This window comes from Lissotriton helveticus, chromosome 9 (assembly GCF_964261635.1).
Source record: "Lissotriton helveticus chromosome 9, aLisHel1.1, whole genome shotgun sequence".
Classification (NCBI taxonomy): Eukaryota; Metazoa; Chordata; class Amphibia; order Caudata; family Salamandridae; genus Lissotriton; species Lissotriton helveticus.
Window position 1 is genome coordinate 1,238,974,918 of NC_136070.1, and position 23,251 is coordinate 1,238,998,168.

General features: G+C 44.6%; 1 protein-coding gene across 2 annotated transcripts in view; it reads right to left on the reverse strand.

Moving 5' to 3' along the window:
- Positions 1-2,096: 2,096 nt before the first annotated feature.
- MGLL (monoglyceride lipase) overlaps positions 2,097-23,251 on the reverse strand; it is a 497,769-nt gene continuing 476,614 nt past the window's right edge. For both annotated transcript variants that reach the window (XM_078661737.1, XM_078661738.1), the window contains exons 7-8: positions 13,926-14,141; positions 2,097-2,990 (exon numbers count right to left, since the gene is read on the reverse strand). In XM_078661737.1, the coding sequence (XP_078517863.1) occupies positions 2,745-2,990; positions 13,926-14,141 (462 nt within the window). In that variant the 3' untranslated portion in view covers positions 2,097-2,744. The remainder of the gene's footprint in view (positions 2,991-13,925; positions 14,142-23,251) is intronic.

Sequence of the window (23,251 nt, forward strand, 5' to 3'; positions counted from 1 at the left end):
ATAGCTAAGAGCATTGTCACGATAATGCATGAATATCGCAGATTTTTCAGCGATATTCATGCATTTCGCAGGATTTTTACCGCTTTTGAGATAAACCTTGATAATATCAAGGTATCTCAGCGGTAAAAATCGTCGGAGCGCGGCGATATTATTATACCCGCTAACCATGCATAGCGATAGTTACCTCTATTGCTTGGTAATGTGCCCCTGTGTTTCTTGCAAAATCTTTCAACCTAAAATTCTACACAATACTGGGGAAAATCTGCCCACTTTGCAGAAATATCCCTGGTTTCAAGGCTCAGAACAAGGGTGGGAAACTAGGTGGTCAACAGGGAGTGGGTAATGGGAATGTTGGAAAACCCACAAACTCATAGCTTAGTAGATCTTCCCAAAATTCCCACTATCTCTTCCCATCCTATTTGCACACTTGCGCATTGCCCTGAAAAGAACGTTGGAGTGAGTGTGTACATAGCATGCATTACTCGTGCAGATTTTATCTCCCGCGAGCAATGCGCAGAATAAAGGTCTAGGTGTGCACGAGTACACCCACGGCTCCTACATTTCATAGGTTTATTCTTTGGGGTTGGGCAAATTCCCTAAATAATAAATCGTAAACAAACCTGACTTTGGAGGAGATTGGAAATTTACATGCACAAATTGGGCATTTTGTACACCCAAGTTTAACTTAGATGCAGCGACGGCTCCTCTGTTAAGGTGGAGGAGCGTCGCCCCACTGCTCTCCGAGTAGTACAAAAAGGGAAATAAATTGATAATAACACAATATTAAAACTTTATTTTTCAATGCTGAGCCAGGGCGGGGTGGGGCTGTGCTATCATGATGGACAGCAGCAGCCAAGAGGGAGGAGGAGTGGTAAGCATCATAAGTGCGCATGTCGGTTTGGCTGGCCGTCTTACAGGCCTGGGTGGAGATCAGTCCCAGGCACTGTCTGAACGGAAAACCAGGCCACTCAGACCAGTTATGACGCTGCTGTCATGCTGGTAAGCAGCGTTGTGATTGGCTTACGGGAGTCTGGGAACCTGTGATCTGCCAGGAGTCAGGAACAGAAGAGGACGGAGGAGAGGCGGTGACCGTACACAGGTAAGTGATCTTTTATTTTTACTTTTCAACCCACACACCCGCTGCCTCACCACTTGTGGTTGCTAGCAGCTGCCACTGCTTAGATGTGCAAAATGCCTGGTAAAATGGGCCTTATTTTGTTTAATATTTCCTCAAGGGAATCAGTTTATCTTGCAACACTAATTTCCATACAGTTTGACTTTAATAGAGATCCTTATGGTTTCCTCACTAACCCATCTCCTTTTTAGTTTCAGGTTTATTCTTGAGAAACCTTATTTAGCTCAAAAATAACTTGTAATTATGTTTAAAAATGTAACTTACTCGCTGCATGTATACCTAAATGAATAATCTAGCTGCAGCACTGCATGCGTATTGTACAGTGTTGGCTTCAGAGGCTGCCCCCAAAACAGTTGTGATATGTGCTCAGGTTTTTCAGGGGGCCGAATGCCTCTGGGGAGATTTCCTACACCCCTCTAAAACAAGCCTTGTCTATAACTAGCCATGCATTTGCTTGTGGGATGCTATGCGCGTGCTATCGGGTGCATGGGCTTGTGGGATGTTATGCACGTGCTACACAGGTGCTTTTGCTTGTGTGATGTTATGAGCGTGCTATCAGGTGCATTGGCTTGTGGGATGTTATGCGCATGCTACACAGGTGCTTTTGCTTGTGTGTTATGCGCGTGCTATGCCGGTGCGTTTCCTTGCGGGATGTTATGCATTATGGGTCATACAGTCCCTACATTTGCTGGGGGCGAGGTGGGCAACATTCGTATCTGTTCCCAGCCCAATGGAAGGGTTGGACAAGGGGTTCCGCACTCTTGTCGCTAAAGATGAAATCCCAGTTTACAGGTAGATATATAATATCCCTTCTGGGAGTGGCAGGCAAGCCACATGACATGCCCTTTCTTTAAAAAAAAAACACCCAATCATCATTTGAATAAGTTATGGAAACAACTTCTCAAGAACCAGACCCAAACAAAAACAGTATTTGCACAAACCAGTAAGCAGGATTCCTATGGCAAGTCAGGCAACAAATATATTTCAGGAATGACAAATGTGTTTTTTGCAAAGTGCTATGGTAGTGTTTCATGTTTTTCCTCCATATTGCTCTTAGTTTTCCTGTGTGTCAGTCTTTGCTGCTTTGAGTTAACGACTCACAAAGCAGGTATTTTACTCCACAATGCAAAGCTAAATTTCCTTTGATCACCTGGGCTGACACCAGGTTCTTCAGTTTCTTGACAGTGCAAAACCATTGAAATCCCTTGGCGTTGCACCTTCCACCCATCCCTTTCATCAATGCAAACAGGAGATGACAAGTACATTTTTCTAGATTATTGCAGTAGGTCATCCAAGCCCAGCAGCTGGACTTAATCACACCTCCTCACTGTATTTGCAACAGCAATTCTAAATAGTACTGAAGGCTAGGGTGGACTATGGACTCCTGCCCACCCTAGAGAGTCTATGATAGGTTCAATATGGTAACATTTGTCTCCTCTGTCCAAAGAATCTTCCTGGTTAGATGTGACCTTCTTGTAGGACAGTGCAGAAGAAAGAGGAATGTTAAATTTGTGAATCACAGAGTTCAGGAAGCACTTTTCTCTGGTCCATGTTTTTCAGTGCTCCGAAAAGCCGCTGAATGCTTTGATAACAACAGAAGACAGACTTCTTAAGGATTCGGCAACGCCGCTTCTCCCGCAGTCGCCACTTGTCCCGTGGTCGCCACTTGTCCCGCGGTCGCCACTTGTCCCGCGGTCGCCACTTGTCCCGCGGTCGCCACTTGTCCCGCGGTCGCCACTTGTCCCGCGGTCGCCTCAGTAATCTTTTGTGCTAGCCAAGTTTCAATCTCTTTAAAGACGGCAGAGGAGACCTCGGGTAGCTCTTTGTGGAGGACATGAAAGCTGCCTTCATACACCTGAAATCACAAACAACGACACAATGAAAGAGACTGAGATGAAGAAATGGAAGGCACCAACAGAGATGTCACAAAGGATAATACAAATGAACTTTAATGGTATTATATTATAACAGCCTCTGAAGTATCAAATATTGCTCTAGGAAAAGGGGAAAGGAAGGAAAACATAATTTAGCCTATTCTTCAAATTCTGCAGAGTCCAACAGGAAAGATTACATATCATACTACTCTTAATACCATGAACAAGAAGACTATGAATGCAGTATTATTGATCGCTTTGAGTGTGTATTGTTATTTAATTACTTTGTGCTTTATATGATGTAACGTATTGGTATGACTATGGGGGGAGAAGCATTGCAATTTTTGTACTTGCCATGGTATGGGCCAGGCACTGAAACCAACCAGGTGTGGACAGCCAACCGCAGCTTCGTGTGGCCTTTTGGCATGCACAGAAGGCATTGGCCGTGTGGCTTGTCCTGCAGCCAGACCAGTGCCTAACACTCTATCAGCGGTCACAATTTGCTGATCATGGATTTTGCCTGTGGCCAGCAAGGGATGACAGCTAGGACTGGCCCGCACCTTAGCCCTGTGCCCAACGCTTTGTGGGTCGCCAACCACCAATGCACACAGCCTTTTGCCAGGCCCTGCGCCCAACCCTTCGAGGGTGGCCAAGTTATGCTGTGCTTGGTTTTCGGGTTAGCCGCACGGCCTGGTCTGTAACCTGGCTTTGCACTTTTTTTTTAAGGATTTGTAGACAGCTTGAGAGTACACCTTTTTGTGCTGGATCACATATCTGCTGGCAGTAAAAATGTAACATAGACCCAATGTAAAAACCCAGGATTGTTCAACGTTCTTACAGCAGCAACCCTCATAGGGAGTCTGGGTTTCATATTCCAAAAGGAGAAATACAGAAATGTTCCTTCGAGATAGATGGAATTCCTAGGCTTCAAAATGGATTTGCAACTTTCAATTTTCCAACTCCTGGAGTCAAACAATTTCTAACATGAAAAAAAACCTTACGTTTAACTGTGTGTAAATCCTACATCTCTCTACAATACTCGACTAGGATGGTAGTCCTGTCGCCTCCTATATTGAAGCAATAGTTCCAGAACTCTTACGTGGTCAAGCTCTTCAAAGATTAAAGATTCAACAACCAAGGAAGTCTAGTGTATTCGGAAGTAGTCCCCATACATTGAGAATACCAACTTGAACTCCCATAATGGCTACATCACATTCATGCCTGGAACAGGACAGACATTTGTGCTAAAATCTCTCATCTCGTTTTATAATCCTAGGATGGGATGGAATAGGGTGGAAGGCATGGCTCATTCTCGTACATTGGAGAAATATGACCTATGAGGGAGTTGTCTCTAAAAATAAATTGCCTAGAGAAGCTTACATTTTCCTTTTCAGTCTATAGTTTTGTAAAACACAAAGCTTGATGTTCTGTGCTTTGGCCAAGAATAGCCTAGCAGTGGGCAGGTATTTCAATCACCTGGGAGGTGTGAGCTTAAGAGAACTATCTCAGGACTTGTGTTATATTTGCCTCAATCTCAACATATCAGCCCAGGTAAAGCACCTTCTTGCTATTGATAATAGAGCAGGGGGCTGGCAATCCAGACTCTACAGCTATTTCAGTGACCGCTATCTGCATACTTCCATTTTCAAAATGATTCCTTCTGCAGGGGGCAATTGAAGGTAGTCTTTTCTCTTCTCGCCTAAATCTGCAATGAAGTCTTTTTAGCAACTGGAGGGCAGATCTGTAAACTGTAGGTACGCATGGTTTCCTCTAGGATTGGTCAGGGAGGATTCAACATGTTCTCCCCAGTCTGCGATGACTGGCAGATTATTGTCTCAGATTAAAAGAGAATAGGCTTCTTTATTGCTGATTATTCCACTTTTGCAACCCCCAAGTGTGGTTTCTGACTTTACTAGAGATGTCAACTGACTATCAGGTAATATCTCCAATATTTGCCCATCTACTCACTATTCCTCAGGGTCAATGTCACAATCGAAATCTATTCTACTCCTTCCAAACTTACCACCTGCAACATTTCAGGATGGCAAGGATAATCAGTCCTAGGCATCTCAGAAGAGGCTGTTACCCTCATCCGGAATTCTGGGGCTCCAGGAACCTCTAAAGTGTACAACTCTGCAAGGTTGACCTGTTGTAGGTGGCGTTTGGACAGACAAGTTGATCCCATTTCAGCACAGCTCACCTTTATAGTACATAGTATCATTAGCAGCTTGGGAAAATTGCACCAAACTATCAACGGTTATCGTTCTGCAATCTCAGCCGATTGGACAGAAAGACAGTTGAACACCCTTTTTTATGTTTGCTCAAGGAATTCGGATGCCCTCCCACCCCAATCTACAAATCCATTAGGGATATATACCAGTTCTAAAATTGTATTTTTTTAGAGTTTTATATAGCACAAACTAGACCCGAGAAATCGGGTATCAGAGCGCTTTACATAGCACCAGTTTAATTACAGAAGGACACATTCATATTTTGTTAGGCACGGGGAGATTAAGTGATTTGCCCAGAATCACAGGATGTTGAGTGTCATTGCCGAGACTTGATTGATTTGATTGATTGTGGGTTTCTAAAGCGCTGGAATCGACTCCCGAAGGAGTATCTCTGCGCTGTAGACCGCTGGGGAACCCGTCCTGGCTTTCCCTGTGAGATGGTCCCTACTGGGTATCTCCAAGGTGAAACCAGGCATCCCCGGCGAATGTGGGGGGCCGTTGTAGAGAGGAGGCAAGCTAATGCCCAGAGTTGCCGAGTGTGATCCCTGGTTAGAGTAGGCACCAAGGCGAGAATTATCGAGTCCGCTGACCCTGGTCCTCGTCGACCCTGCCGCGTCGGGAATAGAACCCTGGTCCCGGGCCGTCCTCCTCCTCCGGGTCTGCCGCCTCTAACCAGTGAGCCACACCACTCCACTTGAACCCGGTTCCCCAGCTTTGAGGTCGACCGCAAGGACACATCCTCTCCCATTGTTTACTTCCTGGTCAGACAATGACGACCTTCACTAAAATCTTTATCCACGGAGTTGACAATGCTCCTCTGCCTTGTTTCAATCACAATAATGTCATAAGGCAAAGCACTAAGAGTGAAAAAAAGACACTATTCTCCTTCAGAGATCTGTTTCACACACTCTGCCTGAAGGATAAAAAGAGAGACTTTGCCTGTTGAATGCCCAAGCTTTCCTAAACACCCTCAGCTTTGTGCGGGAATATGTATAAAATCTTACGAAAGTAAAGCGGTACCTCTGAGAAGGTCCTCCTTATCTCAGTTAATGATGTCTTTTGGAGGCCACATGTTGTTCCCTTTCCTACCCTACTGGCATGATAGGTTAAGTTGGAGATGACTGTTGTGTAAATTGGCATTTCTTGCTGAAGAGTACAAAGTCTTTTGAGCAGGTGCCAGATAACCCCTTCCCTGGGGGGCATATTCCCCCGCTGTGCTGGGGTGGGGTGGGGAGGGGCGCGCACAGCGCCCGGGTGCTCATGACGAGCTCAGCTCGTCATGAGCCACAGTGGTCGTGTGCTCATGGCGACCGCACCCGTTTGTGTAGAACGTTCGCACAGCAGGGGAATTATCCCAGCGTGCGAGCGTTCCAACGGTCATGACGAGCTGAGCTTGTCATGAGCACATGAGCACTGTGGCTCTTGACGAGCTGAGCTCGTCATGAGCATCGAAGGTGTTAAGGAGTTAGCAGGGGCAGGTCAGGATCCTTTCCTTACATGCTAGATGGTAGTGTGAGCTCTTATGACAATTGTTAACCCCTTCCACGCTCATGACGAGCTGGGCTCGTCATGAGGTAGCCTCCTCGCACGCTCATGACGAGCCCAGCTCGTCACGTAAAGTGCGATTTTAAAAAACTCAGCGTACGGGCGGAATTCCGCCCGCACGCATGCGGTTAATATGCTTTATACAAGCATATTTGGAGCTTTTCTTGCGATAAAATGCAGATGTTCCTGTTAGCTTGGTGGTAAAGTCCTGATTTTACAAAGGATGCAGAAGCCAGCCTTATCCCAACTCTGAGATCTTGTGTTTGCATGTGAAGCATGTTTGCAGTTTGTATATATATCTTCTCACCCTGGCACTGACCTACATTTCCATTCAGCTTCAGCCATTGTCTATGACACCGCTATGCGTGAAGAACATTCAAGACATGGACTACAAGGTGCCATTTTGTTTTTGTTCTGCCTGGTTTCATTTTTGATCCTATTTAATTTACTGCAAAAGAACTAACACCTGACCCCACCAAGTAAAGCTGATCTTCTGCCTCTAGTGGAGTGTACTTTTAAAAAAACAGACCACGTATTGATTGGAAGGTGAAGATATTATGCTGTTTTTTGTTGTTTATTTCTGCCTCATTTCAAGAAGAGTAGATCTTTAATGCTGAAGTTGGCTTTCATTAAATTAAGGCAAGAAAAATAAGCGTAACATTCACCTCGCCCCGAATAAGAACAGGATTTTGCTGACAGTGGAGATACATATTTGTCCACCATAACTATCCGTCTTGAAGGTCTCCCACCAATGGCGCCTAGGTCTTTCTATGAAAGGAAGGCATGCTGTCACTCAGACCCAAGTCATTTAATTCTCAAATCATTGAATGTGACAGTGTCTTGAGAGGGTGATTCATTTTCCAAAATAATTTTGAGTCTTTAAGCTCATGTCACGTTTCCTCTTACTTTAAGAGGACTATGGTGACATCTTTACTGAAGACGCCCATTGTTACCTCCCATCAAATAAAAAACATCTGGAACATTTCAAACATGCCCTTAGGCAGCTGGAATGAAACTGTTTTCATGCATCAATTGCCAGAATTGTTTGAAAATAACCATCTTTTGGATGGCACCCAGGTGCACAATGCAGCACACATAGAAGCAGCAAAAACGAGGAGAAATAAAGTATTTTTCCCATTTTGCCACCTGGTCTTTATTCTGGAGCAGCCTCCTATTTACAACACCCTTGTAAATATGGGTCAGTGTCAAAATCAATGGGTGCTGCAGCGGAACGACCACAGCAACACCCATTGCCCACCCCTTTGACGCTATGTCTAGTGTGAAAAGGGGCCTTATTTACATGGCAGCGTTAAGCCATGTTAAGTGGCTTAACGCCACCTTATGAATAAGGCAAAGCACTTATCGACACAGGAACGTCGTTAAAAGTGACACTCATGTGGTGATAGGTGCTTGTAAATATGCCCCTTAATTTGGCTTGTTTCCTCTTTTCCTCTCCTAGGGTTGCTATTATCCGTGCTCCTTTTATGGAGTGTACCACATCGCGACACACCTTCCGAGGTGTCTCTGAGGTTTGACACTGTGTGAGGCATGGCTCCCAGATGGTTTCACAGAACCATTTGTACCCTCCCTGGAAACCCATGTCTGTGCCTCAAAGTCCACTTCTGGTGAGTGCCTCATTGGAAGATTAGCATTAATGACATTGGCCTTTCGGGAAGCTCATACTGCACAGCTGTTGACTGACAGCCCTACATTACCCACAGTCAAATTGCATCTTGTTGGTTAACGCATTGAAAACGTAATGTACCCAGTTTTCCAACCCAACAACAAAGGCTTCCAGAGATTCCTCAGCTCCTGGTCCACATGTCTCCTGCTCCACAGTTCTCTTGGGATTAAAGTGTGCATACAGTGCTTCTTAGAGCTGGTTGTATGTCTCTGTCTCTGTAGTGAGTGCTCTGACCCTCATGTCCCACTAGATCAAGCAGTTTGTCCCACAGTCCCCATGCTCTTACTTAGTGTGCTTCTACTTGCAGCACTTATGTCAACATCTCCCATGCTTGATCCTTTGTTTTATGTTGTTTTGCTATTGTGACTGCTGTGCTAATTGTCACAAGTGATGGCTAGGATGCTCTGTGCCACTTCCTTGGAACTCCCAGCACTTTCATTCCTGTGTCGTTTTTCCCAAGTTTCCCTGACTGTGAACTCCAGGTTCTTCGTGTCCTCTTTTCACGTTTCATTGGTATTGAATTTACTGTCCTTCAGAGGATTCTAATTCACAGCTGACCCATCACTTCACGTCTCAAGGACCAGCGTTTACATCCTTCAGCCACTCTTCATGCATGTCTTTGGTTGGTTCTTTCTCTAGTGATCTTTCCCTTTATTGGTCGCTTTGTGGGTGTTGAACTTTGCATTGGTCAGAGCTATTGGTCTGACCCTTGTTGCTTAGTTACCTCTCTCACGTGCCATGTTTCACTCGTATCGTTCAGTTCTGGACACCAGTAGAGCGGTGCACTCAGAGTGAGCTCATTCATATTGCATGCACTAATCTTGCCATTTTTATTATCTGATGGTGTCTGGAAAAGCGCTGGGATGCCCAAGGGTAACTGCGCGCTATATACAATTTTAAATAAATAAATGATGTGAGCTCATTTGTCCACTGCAAGTCTGTCCTAATACTCTCCCACACATGTCAGTTTCAGATTGGAATTAGTCTGCTCCTGCCAAGTTTTTGCTTGTTTACTTAAGTTGTTCTTTTTCTTTGCCATTTTCTTGTTCCCTTGAGCAGCTGGGCCCGGTCACTTGTATACATTTCGTTGTGGAATGATGTCTCACATTCAGGGAAAATTGTGTACAATGAATTTTGGCAAACCTTCTACATCTGGTCAAAGGAACAGTTGTGTGTTGTATTGTTTCACTTTGACTTTTGTTTTGCAAGTCATACACCTAGAGGGTCACTTAGACCCTTGTGGATGGACTTACAGCCTGTTGTGTCCCGGAGGCGGTTGCCTGGCCTTACAATGGAGGACGAGCCACCAGGTTGAGAGATCTGTCTCCCTGGCGGGGCTCTCTCCGCTAAAAGTGCTTCCACTGCTGAGGTGGATGCACTTAAGGCATAAATGAACGTCAAGTGAGCTCCAATGCTGATGCAAATGACTACCAGACATAATGTGATCAACCTGAAAAATAGTTTTCCGTCGTACTACAGAGAAGGGCTTTGGCTCCACCCACATGTTGGTTGTCAGGTGTACGTTTTGATTGGGCAGACATTGTGTGCTTCCACAGAAAAAGTGCTTCTCCTCTACACAGCTGTGATCACTTTGCTTATTAATTCCGATTACTGAGCTTGCTGTTACCATATCTTAGATAACTAGATAATTTACGGTGTTTGTTTGTTTTTCACTGGCGGCAGCACAGATGGAGGAGGCCAGGCATGACACATGTATTGCAGTAGCAACACCCTTCCCTTCCATCATTTACTTTAGGCTTCATAGTACAAGTCTATGTTTGAGAGCAGTATGGGATGCTCAGGGCTACAATAAACTACATGGATTTTTAGGTCAGGTTTGACAATACAGCTGTCGAGCCAGACCTAACAATCCATGCATATTACTTTAGCCCGGCAGTGTAGTGCAGCTGTCACCTAAACATATGTGATCAATAAAAAATAGTTTTCAGAGCCATACTGAGAGGGGGGCTTAGGCTCCTCCCACATGGTAGTTTCATCAAGTACAGCATTTGATTGGGCCGAATTTATGTGCTTCTACTACCTCCACTGCTTGCAGTGGACTTTTTGGCTTGTAGCAAAGGTTATATTCGATACAGCATGGCTGAGTGGCTGATTTATAATTTCGCTGACGGATTGTACTCTGCGAGGGCGACAGAGCAAATTACTCAATTGCCTGAATGGAGTACCCCCTGCCAAATTTGGTGCAGCTCGCACTCCGACATTTTGCTTGTGAATATGCCCCTAAGCCTTACTATTTCAGGCCCCCTCACTGGATCTTAGTACCTAGAACCACATTAAACCCCTCCAGGCAACTGTTAAGTGATATAACTTTGAAGCCACAAGAACACATGCCTGATTGGAACAAATCCATCAGCATTTCTACAATTCACAGGAGTCGCCATCAAGGTGGTTCTTGTGAATGTATGGGAACTTTGTCATACGGCTCCGCCAGACATGATGGAGCTGTACGGTGAACTTTCAATACTTTTTTTTATTTTGAAAACCAAAACCCCAAAGTCATCCCCCATGGTGAGGGGAACAGTTTTCGTTTTTCACTGCCCCTTACTGCTGGGAAGTCAAAAAGGCATATATATTCGCCAATCTAAATTAGGTGGGGGGACATTGGATAGTGGAGAAGCGTGGCTCAATGGTTAGAGCGGCAGACCCTGATGCAGAGGTCTGGCCCGGGACTAGGGTTCAATTCCCGCCTCGGCGGCTCTTGGACTCAATTTCCCCGGACCTGATCATTCTCGCCTCGGTGCCTAGTCTAATCATGGGTCCCACTCTGTGACTCTGGGCAATAGCTTGCTTAATCTCCACAACGGCCCCAGCAGCGCTTGGATGCCTGGCTTCACCTTGGGGGTGCCCAGGAGTGGACTTTTCACAGGAAAGCCAGGATGGGTTCCACTGCGGTATGAATACAGCGCTGCGAGGCCTCCGGGTAGAAGTGCGCTATATAAATACTATACATTTACATATAGCCATTTCTCCATTGTCCCTAACTCCATTGGAACATTGGAGAAGTTTGGCCACGGTGCACACCAAATAGTTTCTGCCATTACCAAACTATGGTCCGCCTGCAAATACATTTGGTAGGTCGACCCTTATAATGGCAGTAGGCATGCTCCTTCTCCGTTGCAGAGTATCTTACCGCCAATATACAAGTCAGGCCCTAAGTAGTTTATGGTGGCAAGTCATTGATCAACGCTGCAGGCCTGCTCTGTTTATTATGAGATGTCATGGTAAAGGCACCAGGTCTGATGTATTTATTGTGAAAAGAATTTGTTAAAACCAATAGGCATCTAAGTGTAAATTTTTCTTACTGTACATTAAAGCCTACGGATAGGTATTTTGTTACACGGTTTTTCACAGATCAACATAGGAGGCATTGGTTTTGGCATTGGTCACCCACTCGGACAGTGACGAAAGAACTTGGTTTTACAAGCTGTATTTTTCTAGTTTGATAACTTTATGCAGGATGGTTGCTGTGTTTATGAGCTCTTGAATAGTAAGAGTAAAGTATAAAGCCACTGTTGAGGGGATAGGCCTTATTAGTTCTTTGTGAAAATCATGCCACATTTCCTAGGTTTGATCTGCCTATTATGAAACGTTACGATGAAGCCAGTAAACTTGACCTACCTATAGTGAAAAGTATGTATTAAAGACAATATGCTCTTAAGGATAGTTTGTTATTACACTGTGCTAAAGCCTGTAGGCAGTTCTTTTATCACATGGAATGTTGCAGCTTACCACATTAGGCAAGGGTGATTGTGATCCGCTCGAACAAACTGTGGGAACAGCAGATTTGCACTACAATAATCCTTCTCAGGATCTCTTAGGAGAGTCGGGCCCGATTCACAGAACTAACTTAAGATAAAATCCTAAACTTACTACTTTTGGTATTCACAGAAGTTAGGATTTTGACTTAAGTTTATCTTAAGACAGACTTAAGACAAAATCATGACTTAAGACTGTCTTAAGTCTGTCTTAAGTTTGTCTTAAGACAAACTTAAGACGAAATCCTAACTTCTGTGAATACCAAAAGTAGTACGTTTAGGATTTTGTCTTAAGTTAGTTCTGTGAATCAGGCCCGTAGTATTTGCTTTGCCAACTTTAATTCTGTATACATCTGCAACTTTATGACAGGTTGTAGATTGTGTATTATTAACCCCAATGGGGCAAAAATTTTGTAAACGATATTTAGAGCACAATAGTTCTGTCAGATGACACTTTGGTTATGACATTCTGCTGCAATACATTTAAGGCACTACGTTTTGCTCATAAGACCCAATCGATTGCTGCAGTTTCTGAGAAACCAGTTGAAAATCAGAGCTCCAGATCGCAGTGGGCTAGTGCTTAATTTGTAAGACTGTAAATGCTAATGGCTAGGGTATTCCACTGTAGCCAGCACCACCAGCAGCTCCTCCCACTGCTGCAGAGTGCCAGTATCTACATTACCTTCTAACCATCACACTTAAACAGGTGTGACATTTAGTACTATTGTAGGTCACCCCAAGCTGAAGGCTTGGCTTGGAAGTGCAAGTTTTAATATTTTGTAGTACATTTAAGGGCATATTTACGAGGAGTTATCACCACCAGAAATGTACTTGTTCCGACGTTCTGGTGGTGTTAACTCCTTCACCTTATTAACAAGGTGGCAATAAGCCACTTAACATGACTTAATGCCGCCTCGTAAATAATGCCCCCATTCCCGCAGCACTTAGCGTGAAAGGGGGGTGCAATGGGTGTTGCAGTGAGCGTTCCCCCACAATAACCATTGCTTTTCGACACTGCCCCATATTTACTGGGTACGGGGCAGCAGCAACAATACACTCAGGGAATACCTGGTTTTAAGCAGGCGATATGAGGAGAAGTTTTTTATTTCTCCTCGCATTTTGCTCTTTCCATGTGTGCTGCATTGTGCAGCACACATAGAAAGAGGAAATCGCCTGTAAAGACTGTTTGTGTGCAGGAAGGTGCCCCTTCCTGCACACAAACAATTGCCCCTGTATTGTAGGCACCCTAGTGAAATGGCTCTAGAGTGCCTGCGCTGGCACTAGGAAGCTTTTTTAGTGCCACAGCTAGGGGTAACTTGTTAATAAGGTGCATCCCTGCGTTTTGAAAATGTCGGAGTGCGGCTTTACCAATTTTTGTGTAACACCGCGCTCTGCCAGTTTCTTGAAAATATGCCCCTTAATTTCCCAAAATTAATGCTGTGCTTAAAACGATTACCTGAGCGTGCCACAATCGGTGTACTCCCAAAAAAAAGTATCACTCTTTAAAAGTAAGTGGTGGACCCAAGCAATGGCAAAAACCAGCACAAATTAAGCCCTGTTGCAGCCACTGGAAGTCTGTAGAAGCTATGGGACTTCTTTTTTCTCTCCCAACAACACAACATCGAACTCGCTCTCTGAAATGCAGCAATTCTATATTTTATGTTAATAAAAATATGTTACCTTCAGAGCCTTGTCCTGAGACGGAGCCTTTTCGATCATGGCGTGTGACCCTCTGATGTCACAAATTTTGTCTTCAGTGCCGTGCAACAGTAAGAATGGCAAAGTGAACTGCGGGAGTGACTTCTCCACTCGCGTTGTCGCATTCAACATATGCATCCCAAACCGAACCGTCATCCCACCGTGGTACACCAGAGGATCATTGGAGTACAGCTCGACCTAAAGCACAAATCGCAATTCACGTCATTTCTATGTACTGAATATATACACACACACACATAAATATATATATATATATACACATACACACAGCGTTAAAGTTTACAGGATGTATTTTTTTTGACACCACTGTGTTTGAAGGAAAGCATTGTTTTAGTTTCATGTAAAGAGAGGTTGTTTGCTTATTTGATACCATACTTGGTTGCCTTTTCTAAGCCATTATTACTAACATTAGAGGTGCTTGAAATGGAAACAGACCTGTATGCTACAAAGAAGTGCTGGTAGTCTCTTATACCGCACCCCTGATGAAAGGTGCTGCTACTATCAATTTCACATTGAAGGGTGCTGGTACTCCGTACCTGACAGCACTCACCAATTAAAAGTGTACTCAACACCCGAAAGCACTCAACCATGCAAAGTGTACTCAGTACCTGAAAGCACTCGCCCATGTAAAGTGTACTCAGTACCTACCTGAAAGCACTCACCCATGTAAAGTGTACTCAGTACCTGGAAGCACTCACCCCTGTAAAGTGTACTCCGTACCGGACAGCACTCACCAATTAAAAGTGTACTCAACACCCGAAAGCACTCACCCATGTAAAGTGTACTCAGTACCTGGCAGTACTCACCCATGTAAAGTGTACTCCGTACCTGGCAGCACTCACCCATGTAATGTGTACTCAGTACTTGGAAGCACTCACCCATTTAAAGTGTACTCAGTACCTGGAAACACTCACCCATGTAATGTGTACTCAATACTTAGAAGTACTCACCCATGTAAAGTGTACTCAGTACATGGCAGCACACACCCATGCAAAGTGTATTCAGTACCTGAAAGCACTCACCCATGTAATGTGTACTCAGTACCTGGAAGCACTCACCCATGTAATGTGTACTCAGTACCTGGAAGCACTCACCCATGTAAAGTGTACTCAGTACCTGTAAACACTCACCCATGTAAAGTGTACTTTGAACCTGACAGCACTCACCCATGTAAAGTGTGCTCAGTACCTGACAGCACTCACCCATGTAAAGTGTACTCAGTACCTGGCAGCACTCACCCATGTAAAGTGTACTCAGTACCTGGCAGCACTCACCCATGTAATGTGTACTCAGTACTTGGAAGCACTCACCCATTTAAAGTGTACTCAGTACCTGGAAACACTCACCCATGTAATGTGTACTCAGTACTTGACAGCACTCACCAATTAAAAGTGTACTCAACACCCGAAAGCACTCAACCATGCAAAGTGTACTCAGTACCTGAAAGCACTCGCCCATGTAAAGTGTACTCAGTACCTACCTGAAAGCACTCACCCATGTAAAGTGTACTCAGTACCTGGAAGCACTCACCCCTGTAAAGTGTACTCCGTACCGGACAGCACTCACCAATTAAAAGTGTACTCAACACCCGAAAGCACTCACCCATGTAAAGTGTACTCAGTACCTGGCAGTACTCACCCATGTAAAGTGTACTCCGTACCTGGCAGCACTCACCCATGTAATGTGTACTCAGTACTTGGAAGCACTCACCCATTTAAAGTGTACTCAGTACCTGGAAACACTCACCCATGTAATGTGTACTCAATACTTAGAAGTACTCACCCATGTAAAGTGTACTCAGTACATGGCAGCACACACCCATGCAAAGTGTATTCAGTACCTGAAAGCACTCACCCATGTAATGTGTACTCAGTACCTGGAAGCACTCACCCATGTAATGTGTACTCAGTACCTGGAAGCACTCACCCATGTAAAGTGTACTCAGTACCTGTAAACACTCACCCATGTAAAGTGTACTTTGAACCTGACAGCACTCACCCATGTAAAGTGTGCTCAGTACCTGACAGCACTCACCCATGTAAAGTGTACTCAGTACCTGGCAGCACTCACCCATGTAAAGTGTACTCAGTACCTGGCAGCACTCACCCATGTAATGTGTACTCAGTACTTGGAAGCACTCACCCATTTAAAGTGTACTCAGTACCTGGAAACACTCACCCATGTAATGTGTACTCAATACTTAGAAGTAGTCACCCATGTAAAGTGTACTCAGTACTTGGAAGCACTCACCCATGTAAAGTGTACTCCGTACTGGCAGCGCTCACTCATGTAAAGTGTACTCAGTACCTGAAAGCACTCACCCATGTAAAGTGTACTCAGTACCTGGAAGCACTCACCCATGTAATGTGCACTCAGTACCTGGAAGCACTCACCCATGTAATGTGTACTCAGTACCTGGAAGCACTCACCCATGTAATGGGTACTCAGTACCTGGAAGCACTCACCCATGTAATGGGTACTCAGTACTTGGAAGCACTCACCCATGTAATGTGTACTCAGTACCTGGAGGCACTCACCCATGTAAAGTGTACTCAGTACTTGGAAGCACTCACCCATGTAATGTGTACTCAGTACCTGGCAGCACTCACCCATGTAAAGTGTGCTCAGTACCTGACAGCACTCACCCATGTAAAGTGTACTCAGTACCTGGCAGCACTCACCCATGTAAAGTGTACTCAGTACCTGGCAGCTATCACCCATGCAAAGTGTACTCAGTACCTGAAAGCACTCACCCATGTAAAGTGTACTCAGTACCTGGCAGCACTCACCCATGTAAAGTGTACTCAGTACCTGGCAGCACTCACCCATGCAATGTGTACTCAGTACCTGGAAGCACTCACCCATGTAATGTGTACTCAGTACCTGGCAGCACTCACCCATGCAAAGTGTACTCAGTACCTGAAAGCACTCACCCATGTAAAGTGTACTCAGGACCTGGAAGCACTCACCCATGTAATGTGTACTCAGTACCTGGCAGTACTCACCCATGTAAAGTGTACTCAGTACCTGGAAGCACTCACGGATGTAATGTGTACTCAGTACCTGGAAGCACTCACCCATGTAATGTGTACTCAGTACCTGGAAGCACTCACCCATGTAATGTGTACTCAGTACTTGGAAGCACTCACCCATGTAAAGTGTACTCAGTACCTGTAAACACTCACCCATGTAAAGTGTACTTTGAACCTGACAGCACTCACCCATGTAAAGTGTGCTCAGTTCCTGACAGCACTCACCCATGTAAAGTGTACTCAGTACCTGGAAGCACTCACCCATGTAATGGGTACTCAGTACTTGGAAGCACTCACCCAGGTAAAGTGTACTCAGTACTTGGAAGCACTCACCCACGTAAAGTGTACTTTGTACCGGACAGCACTCACCCATGTAAAGTGTGCTCAGTACCTGACAGCACTCACCCATGTAAAGTGTACTCAGTACCTGGCAGCACTCACCCATGTAAAGTGTACTCAGTACCTGGCAGCACTCACCCATGCAAAGTGCACTCAGTACTTGGAAGCACTCACCCATTTAAAGTGTACTCAGTACCTGGAAACACTCACCCATGTAATGTGTACTCAGTACCTGGCAGCACTCACTCATGTAAAGTGTACTCAGTACCTGGTAGCAGTCACCCATGCAAAGTGTACTCAGTACCTGGCAGCACTCACCCATGTAAAGTGTACTCAGTACTTGGACGCACTCACCCATGTAAAGTGTACTCAGTACTTGGAAGCACTCACCCATGTAAAGTGTACTCAGTACTTGGAAGCACTCACCCATGTAAAGTGTACTCAGTACTTCGATGCACTCACCCATGTAAAGTGTACTCAGTACTTGGAAGCACTAACCCATGTAAAGTGTACTCAGTACTTGGAAGCACTCACCCATGTAAAGTTTACTCAGTACTTGGAAGCACTAACCCATGTAAAGTGTACTCAGTACCTGGCAGCACTCACCCATGCAAAGTGCACTCAGTACCTGGCAGCACTCACCCATGTAAAGTGTACTCAGTACTTGGAAGCACTCACCCATGTAAAGTGTACTCAGTACCTGGAAACACTCACCCATGTAATGTGTACTCAGTACCTGGCAGCGCTCACTCATGTAAAGTGTACTCAGTACCTGGCAGCACTCACCCATGCAAAGTGTACTCAGTACCTGGCAGCACTCACCGATGTAATGTGTACTCAGTACCTGGACGCACTCACCCATGTAAAGTGTACTCAGTACTTGGATGCACTCACCCATGTAAAGTGTACTCAGTACCTGACAGTGCTCACCCATGTAAGGTGCTAGACATTACCTTAAAGAGAACTTCAGAAGGCATAGCAACATGCCAACTACCTTCCTGGTGGCTGTCGACACAACTAAACTTTCATCTGAAGAATTAACATAAGGCCTGATTTCGATTTTGGCGGACAGGTTACTTCGGGATATCCCGTCGAGCGAGATATCAATCCCACAATACATACCTGCCAACTTGAAGAACAATCTCCCAGTGTGAGGAGGGGGCGGGGCAGCGAAGGGGGTGGGGCCGCCTGCTGAGAAGTACGTATGAGGCACGTTTTAACCACTCCCGCACACAAGCCCCCTCTTCTTAAAAAAATAAATAATAATAACAAACAATTCTTGCTGTGGCTGGTGCTGATGTCCTGGGATCTTTTCACACCCGTAAAAGGACGACAGCAGCTGAAAGCCTAGGAAAGTGGGCTGGAAGACCACTATTTACAGTGTTTTTCAGCTCGTTTTCCCTGCCACGGTGTGATATCGGCTCCCAGACCTGTGATGGGAGCCGATATCGCGTGTCACACCGTAGCACCCTGTGAGTTGGCAGGTATGGTAATATCCTACGGGATTTGTATTTTGGAGGCCAGCATATCTGTCAACGCTGTGACAATGTAACCTGTCCGCTGGAATCTAAATCAGGCCCTTAGCTTTAGATGGTCAGGTTGATGGCCAAGTTAATCATCTCCTTCCCACTGCCCACCCCTTCTGCCACGAAGGAATCACCTTTGCAGGACACCGATGAAATGAAATACAACACGAACATCACAACAAATCAAGACATCACCTATTCTCATGTATAATATAAGTTTTACAACAATGTTCTCAATAGAGAGCACTAATTATGATGACCAATGTGTCAACGTCAACAATTAATTGCTGGTATGTGGTGAATGGTTATTAAGAGCCCGGTTCACAAACGTAATCTGAGACAAAATCCTAAACTTACTACTTTTGGTATTCACAGAAGGCATTTAGTAGTAGTAAAGTTACTACTACTAAGGGGCATATGTAAGAAGCCGCTTGCGATTCGCGAATTCCGGCATTTGTGAATCGCAAACGGCGTTTTGGTATTTATGGGCCACATAGCAAAATAAGGAATCGCAAAAATAGCAAATCCTTATTTTGCTCAAGCATTTAAGGAATCGCAATTTTGCAATTCCTTAAATGCTATGTAGGGGTGCCTTGCAAATTGCGATTTTGGCTTAAGGAATCACAAAATACCACCTACTCCAAGTAGATGTTATTTTGCGATTTCCTGTTCAAATGCATTTTAAAAAAAAAATCAAAGTACCATGTGGCGCACAGACATGCCTTTAGGGCATGTATGTGTGACACATGTACTTACATGCACATTCCAGGGGTGCAACAGGTGTCCTTTGGATACCCTGGCACGCTTGGAATTGCGATTCTCAAATTGCGATTTTCTCATAGAAAATCGCAATTTGAGAATGTATCCCCATTCATTCCTATGGGCCTCTTGGCCCATAGGAATGAATGGGACACTCATTCCTTAATTGCGATTCGCAATGTGCTAATCGCAATAAAGGAATTTTAGAGATTCGCAAAAAAATTGTGATTTATTACATACATTCCATTTTGCGATTCTCAAATAGCGATTCCTTAAAAATCGTTATTTGAGAATCGCAAAATGTAAATTACATACATATGCCTCTAAATGCCTTAGGATTTTGTCTCTGTTTAGTAGTGGTAAAGTTAGGAATCCAATCTATTCTACTACTACTGTGATTACCGAAAGAACTAAGTTTAGGATTTTGTCTCAGATTAGTTCTATGAATAGGCCCCTAAAAGTCTTCGAACTTTATTGCAAGGGTATTTTATGTTGTCATTCTTTTGGAGGTAGCAGAGTTCATCGCCAGGCAGACGGTACCATGTCTGCTGCGGCGAAGGGGATATACCTGTTGGCGAAATGTAGTCTTTCTTTTTAAGGTCCCCTCACTGGCTCTTAGCACCTAGAACCACATTAAACCCTTCCAGGCAACTGTTATGAGATAGATTTTTGAAGTCACAAGAACACCTGCCCGATTGGAACAAATCCATGTGATCTAGAGCATCCATCAAGTGAACACACGAGAGTAACCACACGGCTGGACACAACACACAGATGTGTCCACAAGCTCACAATAGGAAACTCGAGAATGAACAACACCCACGAGGCTGCACACTTTGAAGAGAGCAGCGCCAGGATTGGATAGAGAGCCCTGGCTGGATGCTCCCGCATGCCCTTTAGGCCTGTGCTTGGTCTCCACCCAGCTGTCTAGGACAGCTGAGTGTGAGTGGAGAGCTGCAAAGTGTGCATATCACTTTGGCTGTCTGAAGAGAGCTGGCCAAACTTACAAGGGTACTTTGAAGGGTCCACCTTGCTCCTCCAGTCCTCTATGCTGCCAATCAGCAGCGAGGAGGGCACACCCCCATGTATTCTGGCTACAGGCTGCGACACAGTAAACGTGAAAAATAAAATGGCAATGAAATAATTTCATTGCCAGTTTTATTTATCACGTTCAGTGCCGCTGCAGCGGTGCCCCCTCGCCCTCACGAAGAAACTGCTGCTGTTAGTCTGAAGAAGTGGTAAATTAGCTTTTCACTGGCTCCAGAAAGTGCCTTAAAGTAGGGACCCTGGCACTATGGACACACATCTCCCCTAACTCTGTTTCTTCTGAGGGATCCTGGATGTTGATATACAGGCACACACATTCGCATTGGAAGAGCAGCAGCCTTTAAGCTGGGTAGCCAGAGGTGCCGCACATGTGGAGGCCATTTTTGTTTCTCACACTTCTTCTTGGGACACAATCCAGGAGAGGGCCCAGACCAGTGATGGTGATGGCCCAATGATGGAGCTAGACCAATGATGTGATAGACCAATGATGGTGATAGACCAATGATGGTGATAGACCAATGATGGTGATAGACCAATGATGGTGATAGACCAATGATGGTGATAGACCAATGATGGTGATAGACCAATGATGGTGATAGACTAATGATGGTTATAGATCAATGATGGTGATGACCCAATGATGGAGCTAGACCAATGATGGTGATAGACCAATGATGGAGCTAGACCAATGATGGTGATAGACCAATGATGGTGATAGACCAATGATGGTTATAGACCAATGATGGTGATGGCCCAATGATGGTGATAGGCCAATGATGATGATAGACCAATGATGGTGATAGACCAATGATGATGATAGACCAATGATGGAGCTAGACCAATGATGGTGATAGACCAATGATGGTGATAGACCAATGATGATGATAGACCAATGATGATGATAGACCAATGATGATGATAGACCAATGATGATGATAGACCAATGATGATGATAGACCAATGATGATGATAGACCAATGATGATGATAGACCAATGATGGAGCTAGACCAATGATGGTGCTAGCAGGGGCACTGTGCTTGCCTGGCCCTCACTCACAGCTGCTAGGAGCTGCTTCCTTGTATTGAGGAGTGTGAATTCTGTCCTCAACCAGAGGAGGAACGTATTGGGTTACAACGCATTCTATAAACTAGACCCACACTGGTAAATCAGGCATGTGGCCTGGGGTTGTTAACGACAACCATTTAGAGCTAGGTTTCTTTAATCATGGTCTTATCATAATGAGCACTGAAGTTTAAAGGTAACTCCCACGCTGAGACTGAGCTGGTGATGATCAGACACAGGAGCGTTGAATGATTTCACCTCATTTAGTCACCCTTTAAGTGGGGGTTTTCCTATATTCTCCAATACAAACATGTAAAGACTTTTCACCATGTCACAAGGGCATGGTGGGATTTTTGTTATAGACCTTTCACCCAAAGCAGCTTCTCCTGTGGCAGAAACAGCCACCTTAAGGTACAATCTTTCCATGCGCTGGATCTAGGATTATCAGATGCCCTGGTAACTTCTCCCATTAGATTTACCAGAGTGTGTCTCTAACCAAAGAGCAGGAAGAGATGCTCAGGCCACACAAGGTTTTATGAGGATAGATCAGTCTTAAGGGGGTTTCAGGAGCATAGACAGAGAAAGCTATTAATTTGACAATGACTGTGTGAGGACTTGTGGCCTTCTACGTGTGGTGGTTCACCTATGGCTTTTGAAGGTCTTCAGGAAAAATGTGGAGGTGAAATTATATTGCTTGGGGATGCTCAATGCTGCTTGATGGTCCCCTAATGATTCGGGCTCTCAGTGTTATGGTATTTATCTTTTTAACATTCCCGTCTGTATTTATCCATATTTATTTTTTACTCATCTTGTTTATATTTATCCATATTTATTTTGTGTGCTCTGAATAGATGAAGTTGTATTATGATATATTTCTGCATTTATTTAACTAATAAATATGTGCTCATACTTTGACGCCTGTCGTGTTTTAGCAAATTAAGCAGCAAAATATAACATAACAGTACACCCACAGATAAATATTGGCCTTATACTACAAATGAATGTTGACATATATCACTATTTAATGAAATCTCATCCTGTTTTTTAACATCCCATGCATTCTATCTGCTCAGCTGTTAGTCTGCAATTAATTAATGAAAGACAGCATGGAAAGGCACTCAAAAGTAGCCCTATTCTTTGTGTTTTTCCATTTTTAAAAATAAATGCAGACAGGAAGCACATTGTTTTCTGACTGTATGTATCTGTAAAAATCAGTAAAAACTGAAAACGAGGAGCCCTACTTATGATGAAGTCCTAGTGCATCCCTGGACTAGGAGTCCCATTGTCTCGCTCTCACGCCTTCTGTACACAGGTTTGCTCTCTGCTGCAAGAGGTGCCCATTGCACCTCTTGAGGTCACACCTCCCAGACCACACCGTGGCCCTGGCTGGGTTTCCATCAGCAGACACCGGCTGCATGTGGGTGGATCAGGCTTCTGTCACTGGGAGTTGGGAGAAAGATGGATTCCCTGGTTCTACTACTCCAGTTTAATCTAGAGGGGGCGCTGGTGTAACAGGGGCCG